This window comes from Monomorium pharaonis, chromosome 8 (assembly GCF_013373865.1).
Source record: "Monomorium pharaonis isolate MP-MQ-018 chromosome 8, ASM1337386v2, whole genome shotgun sequence".
Taxonomy (NCBI): domain Eukaryota; kingdom Metazoa; phylum Arthropoda; class Insecta; order Hymenoptera; family Formicidae; genus Monomorium; species Monomorium pharaonis.
In genome coordinates, this window is record NC_050474.1 from 21218788 (window position 1) to 21241958 (window position 23171).

General features: G+C 45.6%; 1 protein-coding gene across 7 annotated transcripts in view; it reads right to left on the reverse strand.

The window, feature by feature from the left end:
• LOC105836922 (tyrosine-protein phosphatase 99A) overlaps positions 1–23171 on the reverse strand; it is a 282921-nt gene that overhangs the window by 254008 nt on the left and 5742 nt on the right. For 2 of the 7 annotated variants that reach the window (XM_012681299.3, XM_036291453.1), the window contains exons 1-2: positions 19180–19898; positions 15262–17486 (exon numbers count right to left, since the gene is read on the reverse strand). The exons of 1 other annotated variant lie outside the window; for it this stretch is intronic. In XM_012681299.3, coding sequence (XP_012536753.1) covers positions 15262–15355 — 94 coding nt within the window. In that variant the 5' untranslated portion in view covers positions 15356–17486; positions 19180–19898. Of the gene's footprint in view, positions 1–15261; positions 17544–19179; positions 19901–23171 lie in introns of those variants that run through there. 4 more of the 7 variants (XM_028190075.2, XM_036291454.1, XM_028190076.2 and 1 more) reach the window with 4 other exon arrangements.

Here is a 23171-nt window from a genome sequence, read left to right on the forward strand (position 1 = left end):
TTTCCCGTTTTCTAACGCCATTCTCTTTCTGCCTTTTGCCCTTCGCCCTGCTCGTCCATCTCCACGTGCGCGCAACCACCCGAGAACTCTCGGTCGTTTTCTCTTTGGACCCCAAAGCTAATATTATAGCATACGCTCTAGATGGCACATTTTCTTACGTGGATGTGAAATAAATGAAGATTTCATTGACAGCTGCGAAAATTACTTTCGAAATTGAGCAGAGGTGTTTAATGAAAAATTCGTTTTTTCAGAATAGGATAAGAAACGTCGCACCCCTGCATGTTTCTACTTTTAACACTTTACGATCGGATTTGTGTTTCATGAATGTTATTTTTATCTTGCGTTAAATATTTACGACTGTCTTTTATTAAGAAAATGATGAAGATCCCTACATGTGGAAGTATTTTAAAACTCACCATTTGGTTTGTATATCCGCAATAATTTCATTCGTAAAATTTATGTGTAACATATTGTTACACATTAATAATATTATATTTTATTGTTAATTTATGCGTGTCAATATTTGAGCTACGCACACACAGTAAACGGACGTAAGCATAGCAAGTAATAACATATCTGTACGAAGAATGAACGACACAGTTAAAATTACGTTCAAAAGATTAATTTGAAAATATAATCCAATCTGATTTGATTTGTCGCGAGATACAAACAGCGCATGAAGATTTTATTATGATAAAAATAATATCCAACGGCATAAATATTAAAATGAATTAGTGCAATACCATAATAAAATATTTCTGAAATAATGATTAATTTACGATGCCAGAAGAGCAAAAAAAATATTGTCAAAAACTTTATATTATATTACCAGTATTAAAAGTATTAAAGATTTTATATTTCATATTGACAACTCTCAAATTGGTTGCCAATCGATTAATTAATACCAAATATCATCGATATTAATTTTCTATAAGTTTTAAACAAGTTTAACGTAGTCCCCGATCGATAGTGTGAATTATTTTCAACGATATTCCCATGCGTACGTGTGTGTCTGTGTAGAAATATAAAATCGCAAATAAAGTCGCTCGAGCCGATGCGCGCTGCACGCGATATGCCACTAGCGCATAAATTTCGTCTCAAATAAATTCTTTCGCCCCATTATCGGTCGAGTGTTTAAATGGATGCCGCGATATCGGCGACTAATTGAATTGCACTCGCGTCGCCATCGACTACCAATGTTGTATCCCATGTACTTTAGAACGATCGCGCGTGTACACGCAACGCGCGCATAAAAGTAACGTAAAACTGGGCGTTCACGCGTAAAGTAAAAATTTCACGTAACTTTCGCGCAAAGCCGCGCATAGTTTGGATGAATCGCCCCGGGCGAGGCAACACACGCAGTTTCGCGTTGCCTCTTCTGCCACAACACCTGCTTGTTTATCCGCGGTGGCTATGGCTTCCGGTAATTAATGGAACGCTTATCCGTCACACGTGTATAAATAATTCAACGTTTTAATAAATGCGTCTTTTGCAAAATTGAGATAGACGACATCGCATAATGCACGATAAAATTATAAATACGTGTGTTTAAATGTGTCTACGAATTTTTAATAAATAGATAAATAAATAAACAAAATAAATACAAAATGTCGCGTGTGGCATTTCGTGCGTTGTACAACATGCAGATGGACAGTTTATGCAAATTCGAACGCATTCGCACGACGATCCGCTTAAAATTTTACAACCATATTCCCAAAAGATTTCTTTCTCGAGAAAGAGAGAGAGAGAGAGAGAGAGAAAGAGGACAAGTCAAAAGAGTATCTTCCCCTTTTGCGCAGGTCGGATTTCGAAGCCAACGCCGGTAATGCCGGTATTTCGATTGATTTGTCAAAATCAATTTGAAGCTCGGGGGCGTAAAACGGGTTTTACGGGGGTTCCGAGAACGGTACCCGATTTGCAGTTTCTCGCGTGAAACACGCGTAAACGTAGATGCACCCTCGGACAAGCATATAACGTTACGTCGCTTTAAGAAATCGTATCTTGCCCTCTCGGCAGCGCGTGAAGCGTCCGGATACATTGAATCGATAAATTCCAAGCAACGCTCGACTCGCGAAAAGCGAACCGCAATTCAATTACACTGTACCGATTTTGGGCTAAGTTATCTCTAGTAAACGCGTACCGTGCGTAACGCCGTTGTTCCACTTAATGTAGGTGTACTCCGCGACGAATTCGTTGACGATCCAAGACGCGCGTTAATATATCCTGTCGTCATTCATTGATATACGCGATATTAATTCACGGAAACGCGGTCGAAAAGGGGGGAGAGGGGGAATACCGAAAAGGGTACGGAGCTTGGGTACAACGACCTCGTGAAAGATGTGGGAAGATAGTTTCGAGAGGAAAGTTACGAGAGGGAAGGAATATTTTTACACCCATTTTCGGAGGTAAGGACATGTAGAGACAGTGCGTGTGATCGCGGGAGTGGAAAAGATGACCCCATCGTTGGCCGCATAAGTCAATTTCGCAACCATCGTCCGGAACCTGTAACAAATCGCTCGTATCGCCCCCGGTTCGTTTCGACAGCCGAGAGGACGAGAGCACGGGCGCGTTTATGGCACGGAAAATCAATCGTCCACTTGCCAGGTTGTGTGCTACCCCTCTCCTCTCGTCCCTCTCTTTTCCGGATTCACGTCCCCTCGACGAACGCCCCATCGTCGCTTTGAATCTGCCCTTACAAATATATCGTCCGGACGCCCTTAAACGCCACCTCCCTTTATACGTATGGGAACGCAATCTATAAACGGAATAAATTATGTTACCCCCGATGGGTACCTCATTTCGTTCCGGTGCACAGAAATGAAGCACATTGATGCAGCGAAAGGATGAATATAAACATGCGTTCTAGATTTATCGTAAAATGTTGCAAATTAAATATGTCCTCTTGAATTAAAGCCAGATTTGCTATTAAAGCAATTGGTTTTGAAATGTTAATAAGAAACGTACGTTTGCATTAAAAAACCGCGATCGAGCTTAGTGACCTAGTAACCTCCAACTTGAATTTCATTTCTCCAAATTGAAAAATGTCCAGTAATAAAAGAATTGACATATGTTTTTTTTTTACGCGCGTTATTTTTAAAGTTTATTTGCAAGGTTAACAAAGGTTTACTTGCGTGAAACGCTTGTTACAAACCATACACTATTGACACAAAAAATTTGTCAACACGTCAAATCGGTAAATCATGATCCATCACGCGGATTCATAAATCAATGTGTAACTCGTGCACCGTTTAAATCTGACAACGTTAATCTCTTAAATATATCAACGTATACTTCTCCGGAATTAAGTTACAGTTCACTTCCGTCGTCATCGACCGGCCGTGTGACTAGTGTTTGTCGAGGGGTACGAAATTATTCTCGACATCGTTGAGCGCAAATAATACGTACCGAGTGCATCCCGATGAATGCATGAATATTAATAGCGTCGTTGAACAGTGAGACACGTAAAACACAAAAAATAACGCCGGAGAATCGAAAGAAGAGATTCAAATCTATTTCGCGTGACAGCAGCAGCGCGATATTTTGTATCTACGTGAAAGAGGAATAAAACGCAGCGAGAGAGATTGTGCGAAATATTATTATCGATACTGCAATACGCACATCGATGTATCAGTAATGCCATTAAAAACGCGGATACATTATACACGGTAATGGATACGTTAATTAGACACATTCCAGTTTATATTATTAGCTCCGGGAGAATTTTACAGTCGCGCCATGTGCATGTGTGTGGCGACACACACAAGCACACACACACACAAAGAGAGACACACACACACGGAGCGGATTTTATATGACTGATCGCGACACAACAGCGGATAACATATGCAGAAAGTTCCGGGGTTGTCGCCAACTTACGTTTACAATTAATTCAGAGGATTCGTGATATCCGATGTGAGGTGTAAAAGCGACATGAAGTACGAGCATGTTAGAGCTGAGCGCACTTCGCAAAACAACACTTACACGCGACGTCATAATTAAGGAGTAAGAATGGCCGTGTTTCACCGCGGAGAACATATTTCTTTCGCAAGCTTTAAGGTATCGCGAGTTTCGTTTTTCTTCCTTTTCTGAATTTTAAATCAGCAATCAGGGATCACGATCCCGACAATCGTTTTTGCAGTAACACAAACGACGCTCGCCACCACGACGTATATAAAATGTTTTGTTCGGATACAAAATATTTTCTAGGAATAGCAGGGAAATTGAGCTCGCAGTCAGGCGGCATAAAATGATTCTGCATCGCGTGAATTATTCAAGACAATATTCTCTGTAATGCGACGGAACGCATTTCCTGGGACGCGACGGAATTCAGGATTACCGCGAAGAACCGCAAAGAACCGTAAGTCCCTCATGAATCTCCTCGAGTGAGCACACGTCCTATGCTAACAATAAGTTCCGATTTTTCGACCTATCGCCCATTATTATATAATGCACGCTATTGAATTCTGAATTAACGACACGTTGTCATATTGTAGACATATTATAGATAAGTGAATTTTCCAAATCGTGTTTTGAAAAATTCCTGTAATCGGTAATCAATTATCTCAGCATCAAGCTGTGCGTGCGTTCGGAGGAACGGAGGATTTCTATCGGAATATCCTACAGGAGCTCACCGATAAGCATCATTGAGTCCGCAAACAGAAACAAAATCTTTCGTCGATTCTTTTCAGCGGCGGCAACATCCCGCGTGGGAGTTGCACTTTTCGTTGTGCATTTTTATCCTGCGGGTTTTAGAGCCAAGCGTAAAAGTCAGCGGACGAGCGAACGGAGAAAGAGATTCTCGGGGAGAAATGTGCTCTCGTACGTGGCAAATATCAAACTTATCTGGAGATGTTTGAACACAGCCCGCGGGAAGTTTGTGCGCGGGATTCGCAAATCTGAGGAAATTCAAATACTACGTTTTGATTACCCATAAAGTTCTTCTTCGCCCCGTCATCGCCCCGCGTACCTGCGAGGCTCGCGCGCGTAAAATTCGTCGCGAAGTCGCGGGGCTTCGAAATCGCTTTCGGCGGATGCAGTCAAGGATGTTACTGTTACTAATGCGGACTGGAATCGAAAATTTCTGCCAAGTGCTCCATTTTACCGCACCGCCGCGCGCGCGCGCCGGTCTTGCAATGTATTAAGGAATAATGCGCGTGTAAATTCGTCGAGCCGGTGCTCCAATTCGCGACTCTCAACGCTACTTTCTGTTGAAAACGCAGGAGATTAATTACGCAAATCGAGGACCGTCTGTAAAGTATTATCTCGCTCTCGCAGGGTCTGTTATCACGGGATGAGAAATGCTAATAAATGCCACTCTCAGCGCCCAAATGGCGCTGGCAGTGGCTGTTCGCGCAGAGTAAACTACGTTTCATGGAAAGTTTGGTCAGGATCAGCGGGTGGCGCGACGGCGAGCGGCCTGTTCCAAATTTTCCTTTCGTTTCGTAATTTATGCCCCCGGTATAAGGCGCACTATGTCGCTTTACGGCAAAAGGAACGACAGGCGGTGATATTTTTAGAGCACGACTCTCTCCGCTTGAAAATTCTCCTACTTACACCCTCTCCCGCACGTCTTCCGCCAAAGCCTACATTAAAACTTTACCCCTCACCCCTCCTCGCCCCCCCCCCCTCGCAGAGTCGCAAAGACGAACGCGCGAGTTACTCATTATCCCGCGACAAAGAAAGCCCCGGCTGTATCGAGAGCGCGCGTCGCCATCAAACAAGAATATATCTCTCTCTCGAAACTTTTCCGCGCGTCACGTTGTGAATGCTCGATTTCGTGGGCCGTTCCACTATCGTTTAATTAAAAAGAGATTCGCGGCGGCGAGTCGTCGAACACGAGAGGGAACATGTGGCTTTGGGGGAGTTCCCGATACTCCCGCGGGATTACGGTCATTCGCGACGCGACTTGGCAAGCGTGTCTGTCAAAACGCTTTTTTCCACTTTTGTCCCCACGGCCTGGCCACGGATTGCAATTGCCGCGCGACAGCAATACTTCCCCATACATTCCGCCACTTCATACTCGTCATCTGCTCCTGCACTTTCATTATATTGCCCCACGTTTCGATTACATCCGTAGTCGGAAAAGTATCGTATCGAAAAAGACTGTCGCGCAAGCTATATTTCGATTTTTCAGAACGGAAAGCACGGAAATTACGTCTTCGGAAAACTCTTTTATCCCAAAAGGATTCTTCTGGTTAATTAAACCTGGCGTTCAGATAACAGTTAATGTAATTTATTAATTCGTGACGGAATTTTGCGTCAAATAAAACGTATATCGCGAAATATCTGTGTGGAAATTTTTTGGGGAAAAATTAAGAAACTCTATACAATATATATCAGAAAAATTTATATTAGCACAGTATTCCCGTGGGAAAACATCGAAAATGCTGACCCGGGTTATGTTAATATTTTAACACGTTGTTAACGTCACAATGCAAAGAAACGTGATAGGTGTAAAGATATGTTGGCATACCGACATCGAGCAAAGAATTCGGTTTGCCGCAAGTCACGTCACATCGCGTGCGCTCCTTAATAGATCCATTGTGCGCCCTCGCAGGATCACATCCCACGGAATTTTACTGCGCGCTATGACTCGCCGATATTTCGCGTTATCCTACAGCATCGCGCGGAATTAGAGCAAATAGAACGAGAATACGAGCTCTTACGATCATAAATTAAAACTCGAGTGAAAAGATAATAACAGACAAGAATAATAAATCGATAATATATAAACAAAAATATTTACGTTTATTGTGCATCTCTTTTTTATTAAGTCAAATAAAAAAAATTCCATTCTCTGTATTATTTCGCGCAACTAAATTATCCTTTCCCAAAAGGAAAAGTGAGAAACATCCAGTAAAAAATATTACAAATTATTACTGGAAAACTATAACTTCAGATAAATAATTTGCACCAATATTTTTCTTTCCAAAGGTTTTACGGTTTTATCAGTTTTTTATATATTATAAAATAATATATTTTATCAGCAATATTACAAAATATTACTGATATTAGATAAACTACAATGCAAGCAAAATATTAAATAAACTACGTAAAGTTACAATATCTTTTCAAAACACGCATGCCAGTAATAAAATAATATTGTACATAATGATATTATAAAAAATATCCAAAATGTACATATAATTCTGGATAATGTTACCAGAATGTATCTTAATATAAAAATAATTTCAGCATTTATCTTTTTTTAATCGGGAGAAAGAATCGATTATTAAATATATTCCCCTAACGTTGATATCTAAATGTGTAATATAAACCGATATGTGAAAGGATTATCGGAAAATGTATGTGAATAGTATGTGAGTGCAATTGATAAAAAAAAAGTGGCTGTAACAATAAAGGCTTTATGATTCATGAAACATCACATTCAAATTGGATGACAAACCGCGGGGAAAGCATCGGATTCGCGCGACCGTCTAATTAATTACCGTTATGAGAAAACCACCGCTGCGCATAAAAACGCTGGAAATTAATCGGTTATGCGCTCTAATCACGATATCGCTTTGAGAGATTGTGCCGACGTGCGAAATTCACGGCGGAGATTTTCTTAATCGGGAATTACTGGATAAGGCGTAACTAATAGTACGTTCGCGACAGGTTGTCGATAACGACGGCCACCAGCGCTTAGCGAAGGACTTAGCGTTAATTAGCGATCGGGCCACCCTTTCGCGATGGCCTCTCGCGATAAAAATGCTGACTTCTCCGTTCGCATGAAAAAACCGTAAGAAACGTAACGCGCCCGTGTCCCCGATACTAAGCGGATGATCTCGTTCACCGGCATAACGATCTAGCATTACGGTTATCGTTACGATTTCAGCTCGAACCCGCGCTCGTCGCATAAGAAATGTCGATTTGTAGCGCATCGCGCGCGATATAATATGTTTGCCCGCCTATCGCGAAACAGAAGCACGCAAAATGGACTTCCGGCCGCGACAAGAGATAATTACGAGTCGACTCTCTGCACATGCCAATTATAAAACAACTACGGATCACAAAGGTTAGCACAGTTCTGCAAATGATAGGGAAACAGCCGGGAAATGCGAAGGAATCACGGCATAATTATAGATTTTAAAGGGGTAGTATACGGGACCCGCCACGAGCTTCCGCATCATAAATAATACAACTACTATCGTTGTTCGGCGTCATAAATGAGCCAAGCTTTTATGTTACACCGTAGTTGAGAATGGCCCTTGCGGTAATTACGGAGTTACAGGCCATTATAACGGCGGGGGCAAGGGGGAGAGAGCGGGGAGGAGAGCAGAGGAGAAGAAGGGAGGGCAAGCACACAGCGATGACGATAATAAATAATACGAGCACACAACAGCGAGCGGTGAGCGTCACCTTTGTACCCCCGCAAAATTAGATACATATTGCGCATTTGTACGGTATGCTTCATATTGTGTAATTAAAACGATGCGTCCGAATAAAATTAACGCGGATATATTTCGCGCAACGCGGATATCGTTTCGCTAGGAGTGAAAATCACGTTTCGAAGAAATCAGGATATTGCACGCTCGACGAGGCTATATTATCAACGTGCTGCTGTTTTTCGATGTACACTATATCCGAGTTCGCATAGGGATTCGAGTGCCGCGGAGTTCAATCTTCCATATCCGATAAGTATATACGCGGCGCGAAAACGCGGCTGCTGAATGTTTATTTGAAAGTATTATTTACTGTGATGCGATAATCTAATAAAAGCATAACTCGGTCTATATAAAGCTGCAATTCCAGATATTACGCGAAAACATGACTATTAATAAACGGTAATAGACAGTAACGAACGCGATACAAATTGCAATTGTACGAAACGATGTCGATCGATATAACTCTCGTAAAAAAAAAAAAAAATATCAAAATATGATATCTGATAAGCCTTTCTCCATCATAATTGTGAATTACTAATCGTTTCGATTAGTAATTAATAAAATTAGAACGAGACGCGGAAGCACGAACCAATTTCGCAAAATTACACACATTTCTGAAAAACTGATTATTGAAATTATATTTCAATATTGTTGAAGAAGTGCAGCGGCGCATTCGCAAATTTATCGAAACTTCGTGTGACCTCGATTTGCATTGCAGCTTCGAAGTTGGGAGGCAATGGATTGCGCGATTGAGTCATAAAGACGCACTGATCCTAATTAAACGATAATCCCGAACATAAAATACGCCCCAACCGAGGCACCGACTTATACGTACAATAAATCGCGCGGCACGTTACTTCAAAGAAATTACCTTTAGAATTTCGCAAATTACAGCCGAGATAACGACATTACGACCACCCGGGTAGCTGCAGTTGCGACAGCGCTTTATAAGGGGTACATGCACACGCACACACAGCTGAATCTTAATTATTTTATCACCAAAATATTCACGATGATGAAGGCTGCTGAGACAAAAATATGCGCGTCGTAAATTCGTCAATTACATAGACGAATTGCAATACACGTTGACATTTTCAGGACCATCATTGCAGTGCAGTTTGCACAAAAAGACCTCGCGCGATGCGCCTCGTATATTACACAGCTCTTGTTAAAGTATCATTTTATTAACAACTGTAACAAACCTCTGAAAAAAATGATTAAATTGTAACAATTGTCTCTGAAAAAGTTATTTGCGCTCGTAATTTTTTCGTTTTAACGTGTGGAAACGAAGTATTCCTAACGCGCTCTAATTTCTTGAACGTTGATTGACTAGAATTAGAAAAACTGTCGAAACGATTGAATGTGCCGGCATGGCGTTCCATTGCTCCAATCGTTTGCCCGGATAACGTACCGCGATGCAGAACAGACGGTATTTGTCGACGTAGTGGGATAACGGATCCGTTCGCGTATTTACGTAGAATCCCCGTGAATTTGTATGCGTGAGGCACTCAGCAGACACATTTACAATATAACACATATCCAAATGCCAATAGAAATTCAAGGATTTCGGAGCTACCTCGGGCGTAATTCGATTATATGTTTCAAAATATGCGGTCTCCACGTGTAGAATTCGGAAAGTAACGTAGAAGCTTACAATAATCAAATTCCTCAGAAATATTTGATAACGTAGTAACGCGAATCATATTAAACGCCGAAATAAAATTTAGTTGCGATAGAATACAACGAGAGAAGAACTTCCAATTTACGTATTTTGCTCTGTGACTCAAAGTACGAACACAATTTAACCTGGATATATATAGTAAAATAACCAAGGTGAAAAATAATTTTTCGAAATATCAGAAAAATTACAATAGTGAAAGAGTAAAATCAGTCGAGAGATTAGTGCGACGGTCATTCAAGTAATTGAATCGACATGAATAAAATCGTAGGAAAGATTGTATGTTACCGTTGCTCATCAAATGTAAACGTGTGTAATGCGATATGTAAGTAGCAAGTCGACGAAAGATTCATTCGTTTCATTCGCGATGCACCGTCTTACGGAGCAGCCATTAATAGTCACCACGAACGATCGTGAACTGATTTCAAAAGAGGCTACCTTCCAGGATCCGCATCGTGACAATGACGTAACGCTAATTAGATTGCGAGGGTAGCTTTTGCTGATTCCATCTGATTCAGCATCCGTCATCGTATTATCATTTCTCTGTCTCCCCAACTCGCACTAACATTTCGTTGTCGGTTTGGGGGAAACATTTCTCGGTCGGTCTTCTCTCACGACATCGCGCGTCCTACCTATTTCTCTATGTGCGCCAGAAGGATGGCGGCGCCTAATCGTCCTCGAGAAATTCAATTTCGACGATGCCGATGGCCGGCCTAACTCCGAAAGACGCATCGGTATCCAGGCCAAAGACCTAACCTACCCCGCAGTCCTCTCTCGCGTCGTACTTCGCTTCGACCGAAACTGCCAGGCCACAGCGACGACGATCGATATACTCGCGTTCCGAGAAGCTCTCCTTTCCGCGTGAGTTCAAGAATTTCAAAACTTTCACATCGATTTCCCTCGATCGCGATAACGTGTCAGGCAGTCGTCACGATCCTGACCCCGGTGTACGACACCTTCGTGCAGCTGCGCGGATTAATTGCGCTCCGTGATAATCGTTGCAATCAGGTATGTCACACTCGTATAAATATCGATCTTCTATCCGCGGAAAATCCACCGAAAAATTTGTGTGCACACGCAGCTTAATCAAGTCATAAATTTTTCAGCTTAGCAGGAAACATTTTCATTATTTCGAAAGTTGAAATAAAAGTGTAATTTTGCGTGCGGAAAAGAAAAATAATAGTTTTAAAATATTTTCCACGCGCAGAGCTTTTTCAGCTATTAATTGAAATTTCTAATTAAGGAACTTTGAGAAATTAATTATGCTATTCTCGTTTTAAATCTTCGTTTATCTTGAGCTGATCCCAAAATAAATCCGACAGCGAGATTCTGGTGTTGAAAATTTCAAGTGATTTCCGTATAACGCGACGGAGCGTCATAAAATTGAATGCTCTACATTCTCAAAGCGGATTATAGTCGCAATAAATATCTAGCAAGACCGTCACCACGATAATAACATTTGATAACACCGAGGATGAAAATAATTTCGCCCGTCCCCGTAGGTAGTTGCACATCGACGTGCGTTTGACATCGCGGATTAGACCGCCTTGGGTAAAGTGCGAACTCGGGGTCGGCTTATTTACGCGCCGGGGCGCTAACTGCTGAGTATACGAAACGTCTTTTGCATTTTCAATGAAGTTGTCGGGCGCAACGCCTACGGAACGCCAACGGCCGTTGGCGAGTGAGAACAACGACAGCGGGACAAATTATTCTAACGCACGCCACGTCCGCGCCCTATAGACGCGCGATATAGTCGTGAAAATTGCAGAGACGACGATACACGCAATCAATATAAAACACGCTCGAATTACACATCTAACGACGGCGGTCGAAAATTTAACGCGGCGATATTTATCTTTTTCGTCATTCTCTCTCCCGCGGTTTGCAAACTCTCGTTACCGAAATACAACATTTATTTCACCGCGCGGGATTGCGGCTAATTGCGAAATTAGTTTCGGATTTTCATACACCGGCACTACCGTCATCCAGTTTGTTTCAACGACCCGAAAGCCCAATTCATGACAAAATAAATTTATTCCGTGGCCGAATCCGCGCGCCACGGTAGGTACATATTCCGCTCGTCTAATTTCTGTCACTGACGAATTCCATTAACCGCTTTGAAACATTTAGAACGACCGAATTCTCGGACAAGGATCTTCCGGACGGAAAATCGATACCGCTGATTTCCATGGCCGATGAGAGGAGTGCACCCTCATCCCCCGGATCGTGATCGACTTCGGTTTCCGTGCCGTTGTGCTCTTAACCAGCCAGAGGGACAGCGGTTACGCGACAGTAAATTCTTGTGTGGTTCGAGAATACGTAATTGGCCAATACACGAAGGAACGGAATTCCGTCGAAGGGGAGTGAGAGAGAGAGAGAGAGAGAGAAAAGTGGGAAAGGAAGGATATGGACAGACGAGGCGAAGACGAGGAAAGAGAGAGGGAGAGAAGTATATACAGAAATATGGATGGGGCAAGCTTTCCGACAAGACGGTAATGCTGGACCATAGCAAATGTAGCCGTTAATTGCAATTCCCATTTACACGAAAGTCGGATGTACGAGGATACGGCGCGTGTATGTAGGAGCGTTGTAACGCGTTCGCGCGACTATGTGAGGATGCGGTACACGCGCTGCCACGGCGGCGCACGTGTAACCGGTGTACGTACTTATATACGTAGGTACGTACCACATACCTTAGGTCTAATTCGTACAGGGAATGCGCGCGGTACCACTATCTCTTCCGTGCCACGACCTTTCTTCCACGCGCACGCTTCATTTATCCCGTTCCCGCTGCCGCTCAAGCCGAATATTCCGTCCTTCGTAAGTGTTCATTAAAGCCGACGGTATTCCGGTAGAAACGCTAGAGCGACGAGCGACGAGCGACGGCGACGGCGACGGCGACGGCGACGGCGACGGCGACGGCGACGGTAGACGATTTATACGAGGAGGATGTTGGGTCCTGATGACGGTAGCCTGGCGTAGCGTATAGCCGGGCGCGGTTTCCGCGTGCGTCCCTCGCGACGGTTTGACACGCATTAATTAATGGTCCCGCGCTATCTGGGTTACGCGTTGATTCATAATTAATCCACACGACGATAACGTAGCATTTAATATTCGCATACGTCGCCGGTGCACGCGCGCGGATGAAAAATGTGCGGCGCATCGGCGATGAGCGCGTCTCTCACGTATACGCCCGTCATTATACGATATCGAACGAAAATCGTCATCAATCCGCATATCGACGTGCGCGACCTTTCTACCCTGTTGAACACGATGACGTTCTACACACCCCGATCAATCAGCAACGTCGGCTATCGCACGCGACACTAGGTTAATGCCGCCCGCGTCGCATCCACGTTTACCACAGCATCACGATACACGATATTTCGTGCCATCTTCTCGGGTCGCGAGAATAGCGCTACCTGTTCGCTGGCTACCTAGCCCCGCGCTACGTACTTCCGCAAGGAGATACAAATTGAAAAATGTGAACTCTACTACCGACTACTGCATTGTGCCGAGCTTGAGAACGCAGCTCGGAAGACGCGTCTTCTTCTTCTTCTTCTTCTTCTTCTTTCACGAAGTAACATCCACTTTTGCTCTGGCTCTCCTTTATGCGTTCCGCTACCTGGGCAAATCGGAGGAGGCGAAATAGGACATTGTAAAATTCTCCGAACGACCCCTGCACCGATTGCCGGGATTTAAAATCCGAACGACTCTGCACCGCTCTCGGCCACGCACACAGGCGCACTTTCTTCCGAGACGCATTCTCCCAGCTGTATTTCTCATTAACGACACGCAAAACATCGAGAGAATTCTCTCCTTCTCTCGCCTCGTCGATCGATATTAATTCGCGGAATCTCTTCGAAACGATATACGCCAAGAGCTACTTCCGCGCTTACGCCGAACGTGTTAATGAAAACTAAATATGTGTGTCTATTATCTCCTCTGCTTCTGTAGCGCGGAATTAATTCAGAGATAATACGGTCTTATCGCGTTACGGCTCTCAAAAAATCGCAAGTTTATAAAGCTTTCAGAAAAAAAGTGGAATATATGCGAATTGAAAAAAAAAAATGTTGAGCAAAACTAGGCAAGAAATAATGAAGACGAATTAGTGGATTTAAATATGTAGCAATACGTGTAAATGTACGATAATGGTATAAAGTTTATAAATGATATCCATGGCAGATTGATGGTTAAATATGACAATATACAGATGCAGTAATGATATAAAGTTTATGAATATTATCGCTGGCAGATTGATGAAACAATGGGGATATCGGTGTCACAGTTCGTTATTTCAACAGCTTCAAAGGATTAATCCAAAAAGTCGAGACGATTCGCCGCGCGGAGGGAGTAAATGCGCCGTATAATTCTTTTATTTCTCCAACGCGAGATATTCGCGAATTTTCATTATCATTAAAACCGCACGTACGTTAAGAATTCAGACCATATATTTCCTCGTTATATTTGCGTTAGCGTGGAGAGTCCATCGCGAAACGTTAATTAACGTTTTCACAATTTTCCCGCTATGAGTTTACACCGGTCAACCTGGAAAAGCCTTGTACAATCGAACTTTTGTAACGAGGCTTTCGATTTTCTACTAACGTTGGTTTGTCGGTCGGCCCGGTCCAATTTTTCCCCCCATTTCCATTTGTTTGCAACTTTACACGTATTATTACCCGCATACACAATTTCAAATATGTATAATGTTGATGCACGCCTCTTCACCAATGCGACGAAAACGATCGATACAACATTTATAGCCTGTGCAGCGACCAGGAGTCAATGGCAGCATTTCTCCGCGAGACTATATTTACGAGCGGCGATCGAAAGGTTGAAGTAATTTTGATGTCACGTCTCGCGAGCGGCGCGGCGTTGAACAGCAGAGACACCGTGTTTACCGGAAGTCTCTATAGTCTCTCGGCAACTTCTTGCGCAAAGCCGCTATTTTCCTTGCACACACACACACACACACACACACACATACTAAAAATAAGTTATTTTTCCTCTCCGTGTGTGTCGATACTTATTTTTACGGTCATATTTTTACACACAACCTTAGTATTATATAAGTTTAATGAAGATCGTATATGAACGCGACGCAAGAATTTTCCGGTTTATCGAGCAAGCATCCAACGACAACAACGGCGTGTCCCGAAATCTGCAACTATCTTAGGCAGAAGAACGTGTACTCACCATAAAGTCCCCCCGCCGTGGCAGCCTTGAAGACGACCCATATGAGATAAGCATAGATTATCCGGCCGCCCTTCCACGCATCCATGATGCCCATGGCTTTTATCGGTGTCCCTTTCGGAACCACTTCGACCCCAATCTAACTCAATTGACGTTGATTAGAACCGCTCACGCACTCTCTCGACCCGTACACTGCTCTCCTCCTCCCCCTCGTTCTGCCTGCCCACTGGATCGAGCGTTTCAGATGCTCGCCTAAATGCGAGTATCGCCGTACCGACGAATTCGTACGGACTTTCGATAATCAAGTCCGATCCGAAACGAATGTCCCGCGCCACACATATCTCCCTCGATCGGAATTGTCGTCTGTTTCTCTCTTTCTCTCTCTCTCTCGCTCTCTTCCTCTGTTGCTCGAGGATCAGATCCTCGTCCGTGTGAACCCGAGCAGCCCGGTCCACCGGCAGCAGCGCGAATTTTACCGTATTGTGACAGGGCGGGATACCGCGTGTATATACAGGAAGTTTCGTTACACTTACGATCGGACGTGTAACGACAAGCACGTCACGATACAAGACCGCGGGCACGCGATCTATCGCACTCGTGTATACGTATATATATATTCGCGCGCACTGCTTGAGAGAGAATGAGAATGAGCAGGCGCGCGCGCGATATAAACGAAACCCGACGAGGGAGGAGTTACGAACAAGCGCGATATAACAGAGCCGACACTTTTCACATTCCCTGGGCCTCTGTGTGCGTCGTATTACGCGCGCACGCGGATAAACGCGCGATTGTACTCCGATCTCATTTTATTAAATTAGTTTTAACCGTTCATTTTAAGCGTTCGAGGGAATTTTTAGATTTCTGTTCCTTCCTCTCTCTCTCTCTCCCCCTCTCTGTATTGGATTCCGCTTTTCGGCCTCTCGATCTCACGGAAGTAAGCGCGCTCGTTTCTTTTGATCAATTCGCGAGCTGAACCAGATCGCCGGGGTGTATACTGACACGTGAACGGGCAATATCCGCGATATCGCGCGGAATCCGTAACCTAATGTAGCGATCGGAGATTGGATGTGCGCCATTGACGATACGCTTGTGTGCCGCGACCGTTCGTACGATCGCTACGAATTATTACAAATGAATCGCAAGAGAGAGAGGGAGCGAGATGCCAGAGCCGCGCCGCGCCGCGCCGCGTCGCGCGTCTTGCGCGTGCGGTGAACTCTTTTCGGGGTCTCTCAACCACGTCGTCGTTCCGCCTCGCGTAATCGCGCGGTGGAATCAGCCCCCGACGAGCAAGATTCCTCGGTATCGTTCAACGGAGCGGAACTAACGGCCGAACTTTCGCCGACGTTACGTCCGAAGGCATCACTCATAGGTGAAGGAATCTCGCGCCCGTCTTCCAAGGATGCAGCACTGCGAAAATCGCCCCGCGAAACTAACACTGCCAATTTTCCGGGCAAGCTGACCCGAAGTCCCGCCCAACTTGGGAAACCAAACACAAGGAACTTTTCTCTTCCACCACTCGCGCAAAAATCCCTGCGAAATTTGCGCGCCAGAGAGAAAGACGGTCCAGCGCCAACAGTACGATCCTTCGAAACGATTCACATCTTGCTGGACGACGACGCTCCGCTTCTCCTCTCCCTCTCTCTCGTCCTCGCTCGCACAACTCGCCGAATTCACCGAGTCTCAATCCCTCAAAATCTCATTTCTCCTTCTGTTCGGGGCAGTAAAAAGTCGGCGATTCAAAGTCGCCGTTGACCCTTCCCGGAAATCAATGCAAAAGTCCTCGATCCGACGTCGGCCCTCTTCTTTTTCTACATGACTGCCGAGAGAGAGAATTTCGATATTCCTTCGCCTCAAAGCAGTCCTTCGCGTTGTCTAGCCATTTTTTTTTCCTTTTCCTTTTTTAAATCCCGCCAAAGTCACGTCGGAATTTCTCTGGGCGTTTCTCGACCAGACCTAGAGGTTCGGCGAAACGTTTACGCATCAATCGTTCGCGCACCTGGGTATACGTCCGTCGTAGTTCGCGCCGGCGAGACCACTAAACTGATCGCAGGTAAATCGGCTTCTGTCCTCGTTTTGCTCTCCTCGAAAACGCACGGTGCCACCAGCTCGCGGGCCCGTCAACATCCAGAGTTGGAGCGCGGGCGATGCGCCTCGATACCACGATACCGCGGTGTTTTAAACACACGTGCCGAGAGTCACGACGGATTACAGGCGTGCCGCGTGTAACTCTGTAAAAGTAAAACCGCGACTGGTAGCCGGCACGGAAAGTGGACTCGCGAGTTCGACTGGATAAGAGGAGAGCGAGTTACAAGATGCCTACGGAGTAGGAAGATGCGAGGGAAAGAGAGAAAGAGAGAAGGAAAGAGAAGCGAAGGGAAGAGAACGAGACGGGACGGGAGACCGCGGGGTACACGCATCCAGGGCTGGTCGTCGAACCGGTTTCCCTCTAGAGATCGCAACCGGCCAATTGGAAATACCACTGACAACGAGTCCGTCGGTCGGCCGTTTTACGATCTCGCCGATCGCCGCGGCCGGAGATCCAGATAAAACTCGCCGACCGCCGGCGCGTCGTCGCGCTCGAGCCGAGCCGAGCCGAGCTGGACGATGCGATCCGATGGGTGTCGATCGCGGGGAGAGGAACCTGCTGCCGGCGGAATCGCTAATACCCCGGCGAGAGCGGGGAGGAGAATTTCCGCGATGAATCGAGAAACGCGCGAGTACACCGCCGATGACGTCGAGCACGAGAATGTTACGAATTCCTTTGCCGCTTGAGCTCGTTAGACCAGAAACTCCATGGATTTTAATAGACGACTGACGAGGGGGAATATTTCTTGTACGAGTTGCTCCTTAGCTCTTTAGTTCGAAAAGAAACTGCAGTATAATTCGGTTTTCTTAATTTTTTTTTATTCCATAGTTGTATGGCATGTTATTATTAATGAGTAAAAAAAAACTCGGAGAAGTATATCAAAGCGGGAAATATCTTATATAAAATGCAACGCCTCTCTCTCTCTCTCTCTCTCTCTCTCTCTCTCTCTCTCTCTCTCTCTCTCTCTCTCTCTCTCTTTCTCTCGAGTTCTTTACGCTTTCAGAAATATGCAATAATCGAATTCTGCTCGCTAGCCCGCCGAAACTGCCACTCACGCCAACTGCGCTATTTTTCAACATTTGACGCGAGGCAGAACTCGCGCGCGGATTTCGCGTGCATTTATTTTTACTTCCACTCCGACAATCGTGTGCGGTGTACGCGCGAGGATGCAGAAATATTACGTAGCGTTCGAATAACGATTAACGGCTGCTGCATAAGCAATATACGTGCATTGATGCCGCGGTGGCAAGTATCGTCGGCTGATTAATAAACACGCCTCTCTCAGGAAAAACGATTATTAATTTGCAACGCCGACAAAAAGACGAGAAAAAAAAGCAATTACGCTCGCTGAATTTTTTTCCCTCGCTCTTCGGGATACGTTTCCGGTTCGGCAAAATAAATTAATCGAGCGCGCGCGTGCGAGTTTTTCGCACGCCGTCGAGAAGAAAGAAATGAATTGTCGTCGGGCGAGAAGCTCGAGAAGAACGAACGCCTCGAGTCATAACCGACCAAGTCGATGTATAGAGAGAAACTCGAAGACTCTGCTTCTTACGAGCGATACAACGAACGGCGATGCACAATACGCAACAAGAAACGATAATCCGGCTAACTTTTAAGCGACACTCCGCTCTTTTACTCCAAATGGGATCTAAGCAATTACGCTCCCCGAGAGAACTTCTTAATGAAAGGGGGTAGTGGGTAGGACGCGCGAGGGAACAACTATCGAAATACAAACGTCGATTAAGCAATGGGACTGTTTAAGCATTCGTTCTCGACCCACATCGATCAAGATCAAGAGGGTTGACCCGGTTCGACGAGACCATCAATGAACGTACTCTCAGTATAAAGTCCCTTCATCTTCGACCGTACGTTTATTCTCAGCCATTGTCCGGCCATCGGGACGTTCGAGTGCCAGGTGAAGAAATGACAAAAGCATCGGGGGAGGGTAAAAAAAAATAGTAAGCGTGATATCCTCGCGGACGATGGGCTATCGTATTCCTTCTGGACGGCAACCGACGTAACTCCCCGCGCTCGAACGAGACGACTCTCGACGTTGACGGCCCGTGATCGTCACTGTGATAACAGGCATCTTATCATGTATCTCTCATATTTTTTCCCGAATTTACGGTTCCCCCACATGTGGATACTCCGATTCCTCTCCGGCAGTACTCGTCGCACTGGACCCCCAAACCGGCCGTTCGCGCCGCTCGATCGCAGGACGGACGGACGGACGCGCGCGAGATGTTCGGCGAGAGGATACGGAGACACGGAGGACGCCGCGACGCTGCGCGTCCCGCAGAATCACGATCCGCACTGGTACGCCATCGAGCGTTAGAGAAACTTCAGCAACCCTCCGACATCCCGGCTCCCCACTCCTTCGCTCACCGACCGAGCCGTACACACGTGCGGGAGTACACGTCTGTATGTATGTGTGTGTGTAAATTCGTATACGCTCGCGGGCGCGTGTGTGCGTGCCCCATCCGTTCGTGTCCGTGTGTGTGTGGCGCGAGCGGCAGAAGTACTCACACCGACGCGGCCGCCATTCCGACCACCACGCTGGTTCTCCAGCGACGGACTTCGCGCGCGCACACAGGGTTGGTCGGGGGTGTACGATCGGATGCGCGAGCGCACCAGGGGCCAGAACCTCCCTTCCTCCATCGCAAGCCTCCTCCACCTCCATCGCCACCGGCACATCGACACGCTTTCCGTCTTTCTCTCAAGCCTGACCGAACTGCGCGCGACTATCCCTCTTGCGCGCACGGCGCTTTCTCCCTGAGATACCCTCCTCTCTCTCTCTCTCTCTCTCTCTCTCTCTCTCTCTCTCTCTCTCTCTCTCTCTCTCTCTCTCTCCTCTCTCTCTCTCTCTCTCTCTCTCCTCTCTCTCTCTCTCTCTCTCCTCTCTCTCTCTCTCTCTCTCTCTCTCTCTCTCCTTTCCCTTCTTTTTTGTTCTTCTTTGGAGAGAAGGATAACTGTGTGTGCCACATGACAATTTCGGATGAAAACATCGTCGAGTGGCTACTAAACCGCTCAGCCCGTGGGAGGGAGGGATCCGGCAAGTAGCGGAGACCCGCTATCGCCGGTAACAAGCGCGCAAACATTCAGGTTGAAAAGGCGACTCTAAACGACGTAGATCGCCGGATATTTGAAACCGGGAGGCGAGCCGTCTCTTCGATTTAGCTGGCGCGAAGTCAGTGAGCGACGACACGGCGAGCACCGGTGGTCGCCGGTATTCCGCGGCTGATTATCTACCGATGAGAATAAACGGGGACGACAGTGATAAATTGATAATGACGCGTCGACTCTTGAAGCGCGCGGTGCGCACGAGCCATGTATCCCGTGAGGTCGGGAATTACGCGGGCAAGACTTTACATCCGAGCGGAATAACAAGCGCAATAACGATAATAATAAATCAAATTTATCGCGCGACAAAGGCGAAGAATTTGTTAACTGGAGAGACAAAAAGCGAGCGAGCGAACGAAAGGGAGAGAAAGCGAGAGGACCGAGAGGCGAAGGGGGAGAAGAAACGTAGGGGAATAAATCGTTCTCTCTCTCGCGGAACGTAGCAGCGGGCCTGGCTAACCGGTTACGATACGGGAAGCGCAGGATGTGCACCGTGGTCGCGCATGCTGCTGGCACGGCGAATAAAACGAGAATAATTCGAGCGCTATTGGATAACGTATCGCGACGCTGGAGAACGAAGAGCGCGGTATAGCTCCGCGCTTCGTGGCGCATAGCTGGAAATTGGAACTCCGGCTCGTCCACAGGAATCGCCGAGCGAGGTCACGCTAGGGCCACCTAATCCAATGTTTTACAGGTTTACTGATTGCGGTGGAGTGCTGTACGACGCGCCCCTCGAGAGAGAAAGAGAAAGAGAGAGAGACCACCGACGACCCTTTCCGACGACGACAACGACGACAACGACGAGTCGGCTCTCATCCCGTATCATTCGCCCTCCTCGCGGCATCCTACCTGCATCTTCCCCCCTTCTCCCCCCCCCCCTCTCATTTCCCATCTTCATCGCTCTGTCTCGCGCGGACGCTGCCCTAATTCTTCGACAAATAAACGCATCATTGGGCAGCCGTAGATTTACCAATCAAACCAATGCCTGCTCCCATACAGGACAGCGGAAACCCAACGCGGGAAACCGTGCGGAAGCCCGCACGCGATTCGGAATAGCAATGAAAACAGACCTTTAAATCTGCCCGTATCTCGCTCGACGTCTCTCCGTGATTCTCGATCGTCCGGATCTTTTTGGTCGGTCAACGTTCCATTAGTGACTCCACGATACGCTCTCTGGACTTCTCTTTTTCAACGAACTCATTAACATAAAGACACACACACATACACACACACACACACATACACGCACACACCCACGCGTGCCTAATGCGTCACTGATTCAAATGCAAATTTACATTACTCAAGAAGCGCAATTGAAGTCAAAGAATTCTTTACCGAGTTTTTTACAGAAATTGAGATAAGAACAGTCGACGGTAATGGAGTATCCGACAAATAATCGAATCCAATATTATCGATACTATCCAATACTATCGAAATTTCTAGTTAAATATCACGATAAATATTTCGTAGTAAAATAGTGTAGTAAAACATTCTCCGCGCGTTTGATGTTATACAGATGCGTTTTTTCCGTTCGTAGGTTGAAATATTTTGTTATTTTCTTAAAAGTGTACATCATCACTGATCCCGTAACTCTAATTCAGGAAAGGCAATTATTTTTGTCGTTCTCTCTCTCTCTCTCTCTCTCCCTCTCTCTCTCTCTCCCTCTCTCTCTCACTCTCACTCTCTCGCACCGAACGATATTCCCTTCCATCAAACGCCTCGCTGCGCTCACGGAACATCTCGCATCAAAGATTATTAACGAACGCCATCGATGAAAGAGACGCGCTTCGTTAAACCCATCGTGTTCATTAATCCGATCGCGAGAGAGGTACGTGCGAGAGTTTATAATAAAACTCTCCTCCCCCGACAGAAGAGCGGGGACTTCCATACAGGATAAGTGGCGAAATCTCGTTTCTATAAATTGAAAGTATCGAAAAAAGTGGAACAACGTGGGAACGCAAAAAGGAGAGAACGATAATGGCCGCTTCTTGCATCACGCTGAACGTTGCGTTAAGTTCGCGGGTAGACGGGTGGTGGATAGATGGGATGGATAGATGGATAGATGGATGGATGAATGGATGGCCGAGCGGACGGCCTGGACGGGCGGACGAATGTCCTTGCGCTATCGATTACAAGGATGGCTTGCGCGACAGACAAGGAAAGAGCGGTAAAGTGATGCAGACAAATGGTAATGTCATTACTTTTATCTCGGTAGTGGCGAAATACAGGCCGAGAAACGCGCAAGTACTTCGTCTAGAATGAAAGGGAGAAAACTGTAACGCGTAGGCATCAAGATAAAAATACCTAAATCCAATATAATTTTTATAATATAATTTAATATAAACATTGATCCTAAGCTAGGAGAGTTGTAACATTTAATTACGGTATATAAGATTGTACTGAATTTTCATAAATGATATCTTATTGCACCTTTGAATAACGTTTTTAATCACGTATATTTAGGAGAGAATCTACATATCTATAGCTTATATTCTTGGGGAATTCTCCAAAAGAAACTTAATTTATAAATACGTAACGAGTATTTTATTTTTTGATAATTACGGATCGTTTTTTGCAACAAGGTACATATTAATGTCATGTTCATTTTAAAGGAGAAGAACTAGAGTTGTACATCATTTTGATGTCTCGCGGTTTCTCCTGATACGCAAAAATGATAGATCCCAGTGCGGCGGTTTACCCAAAGGGC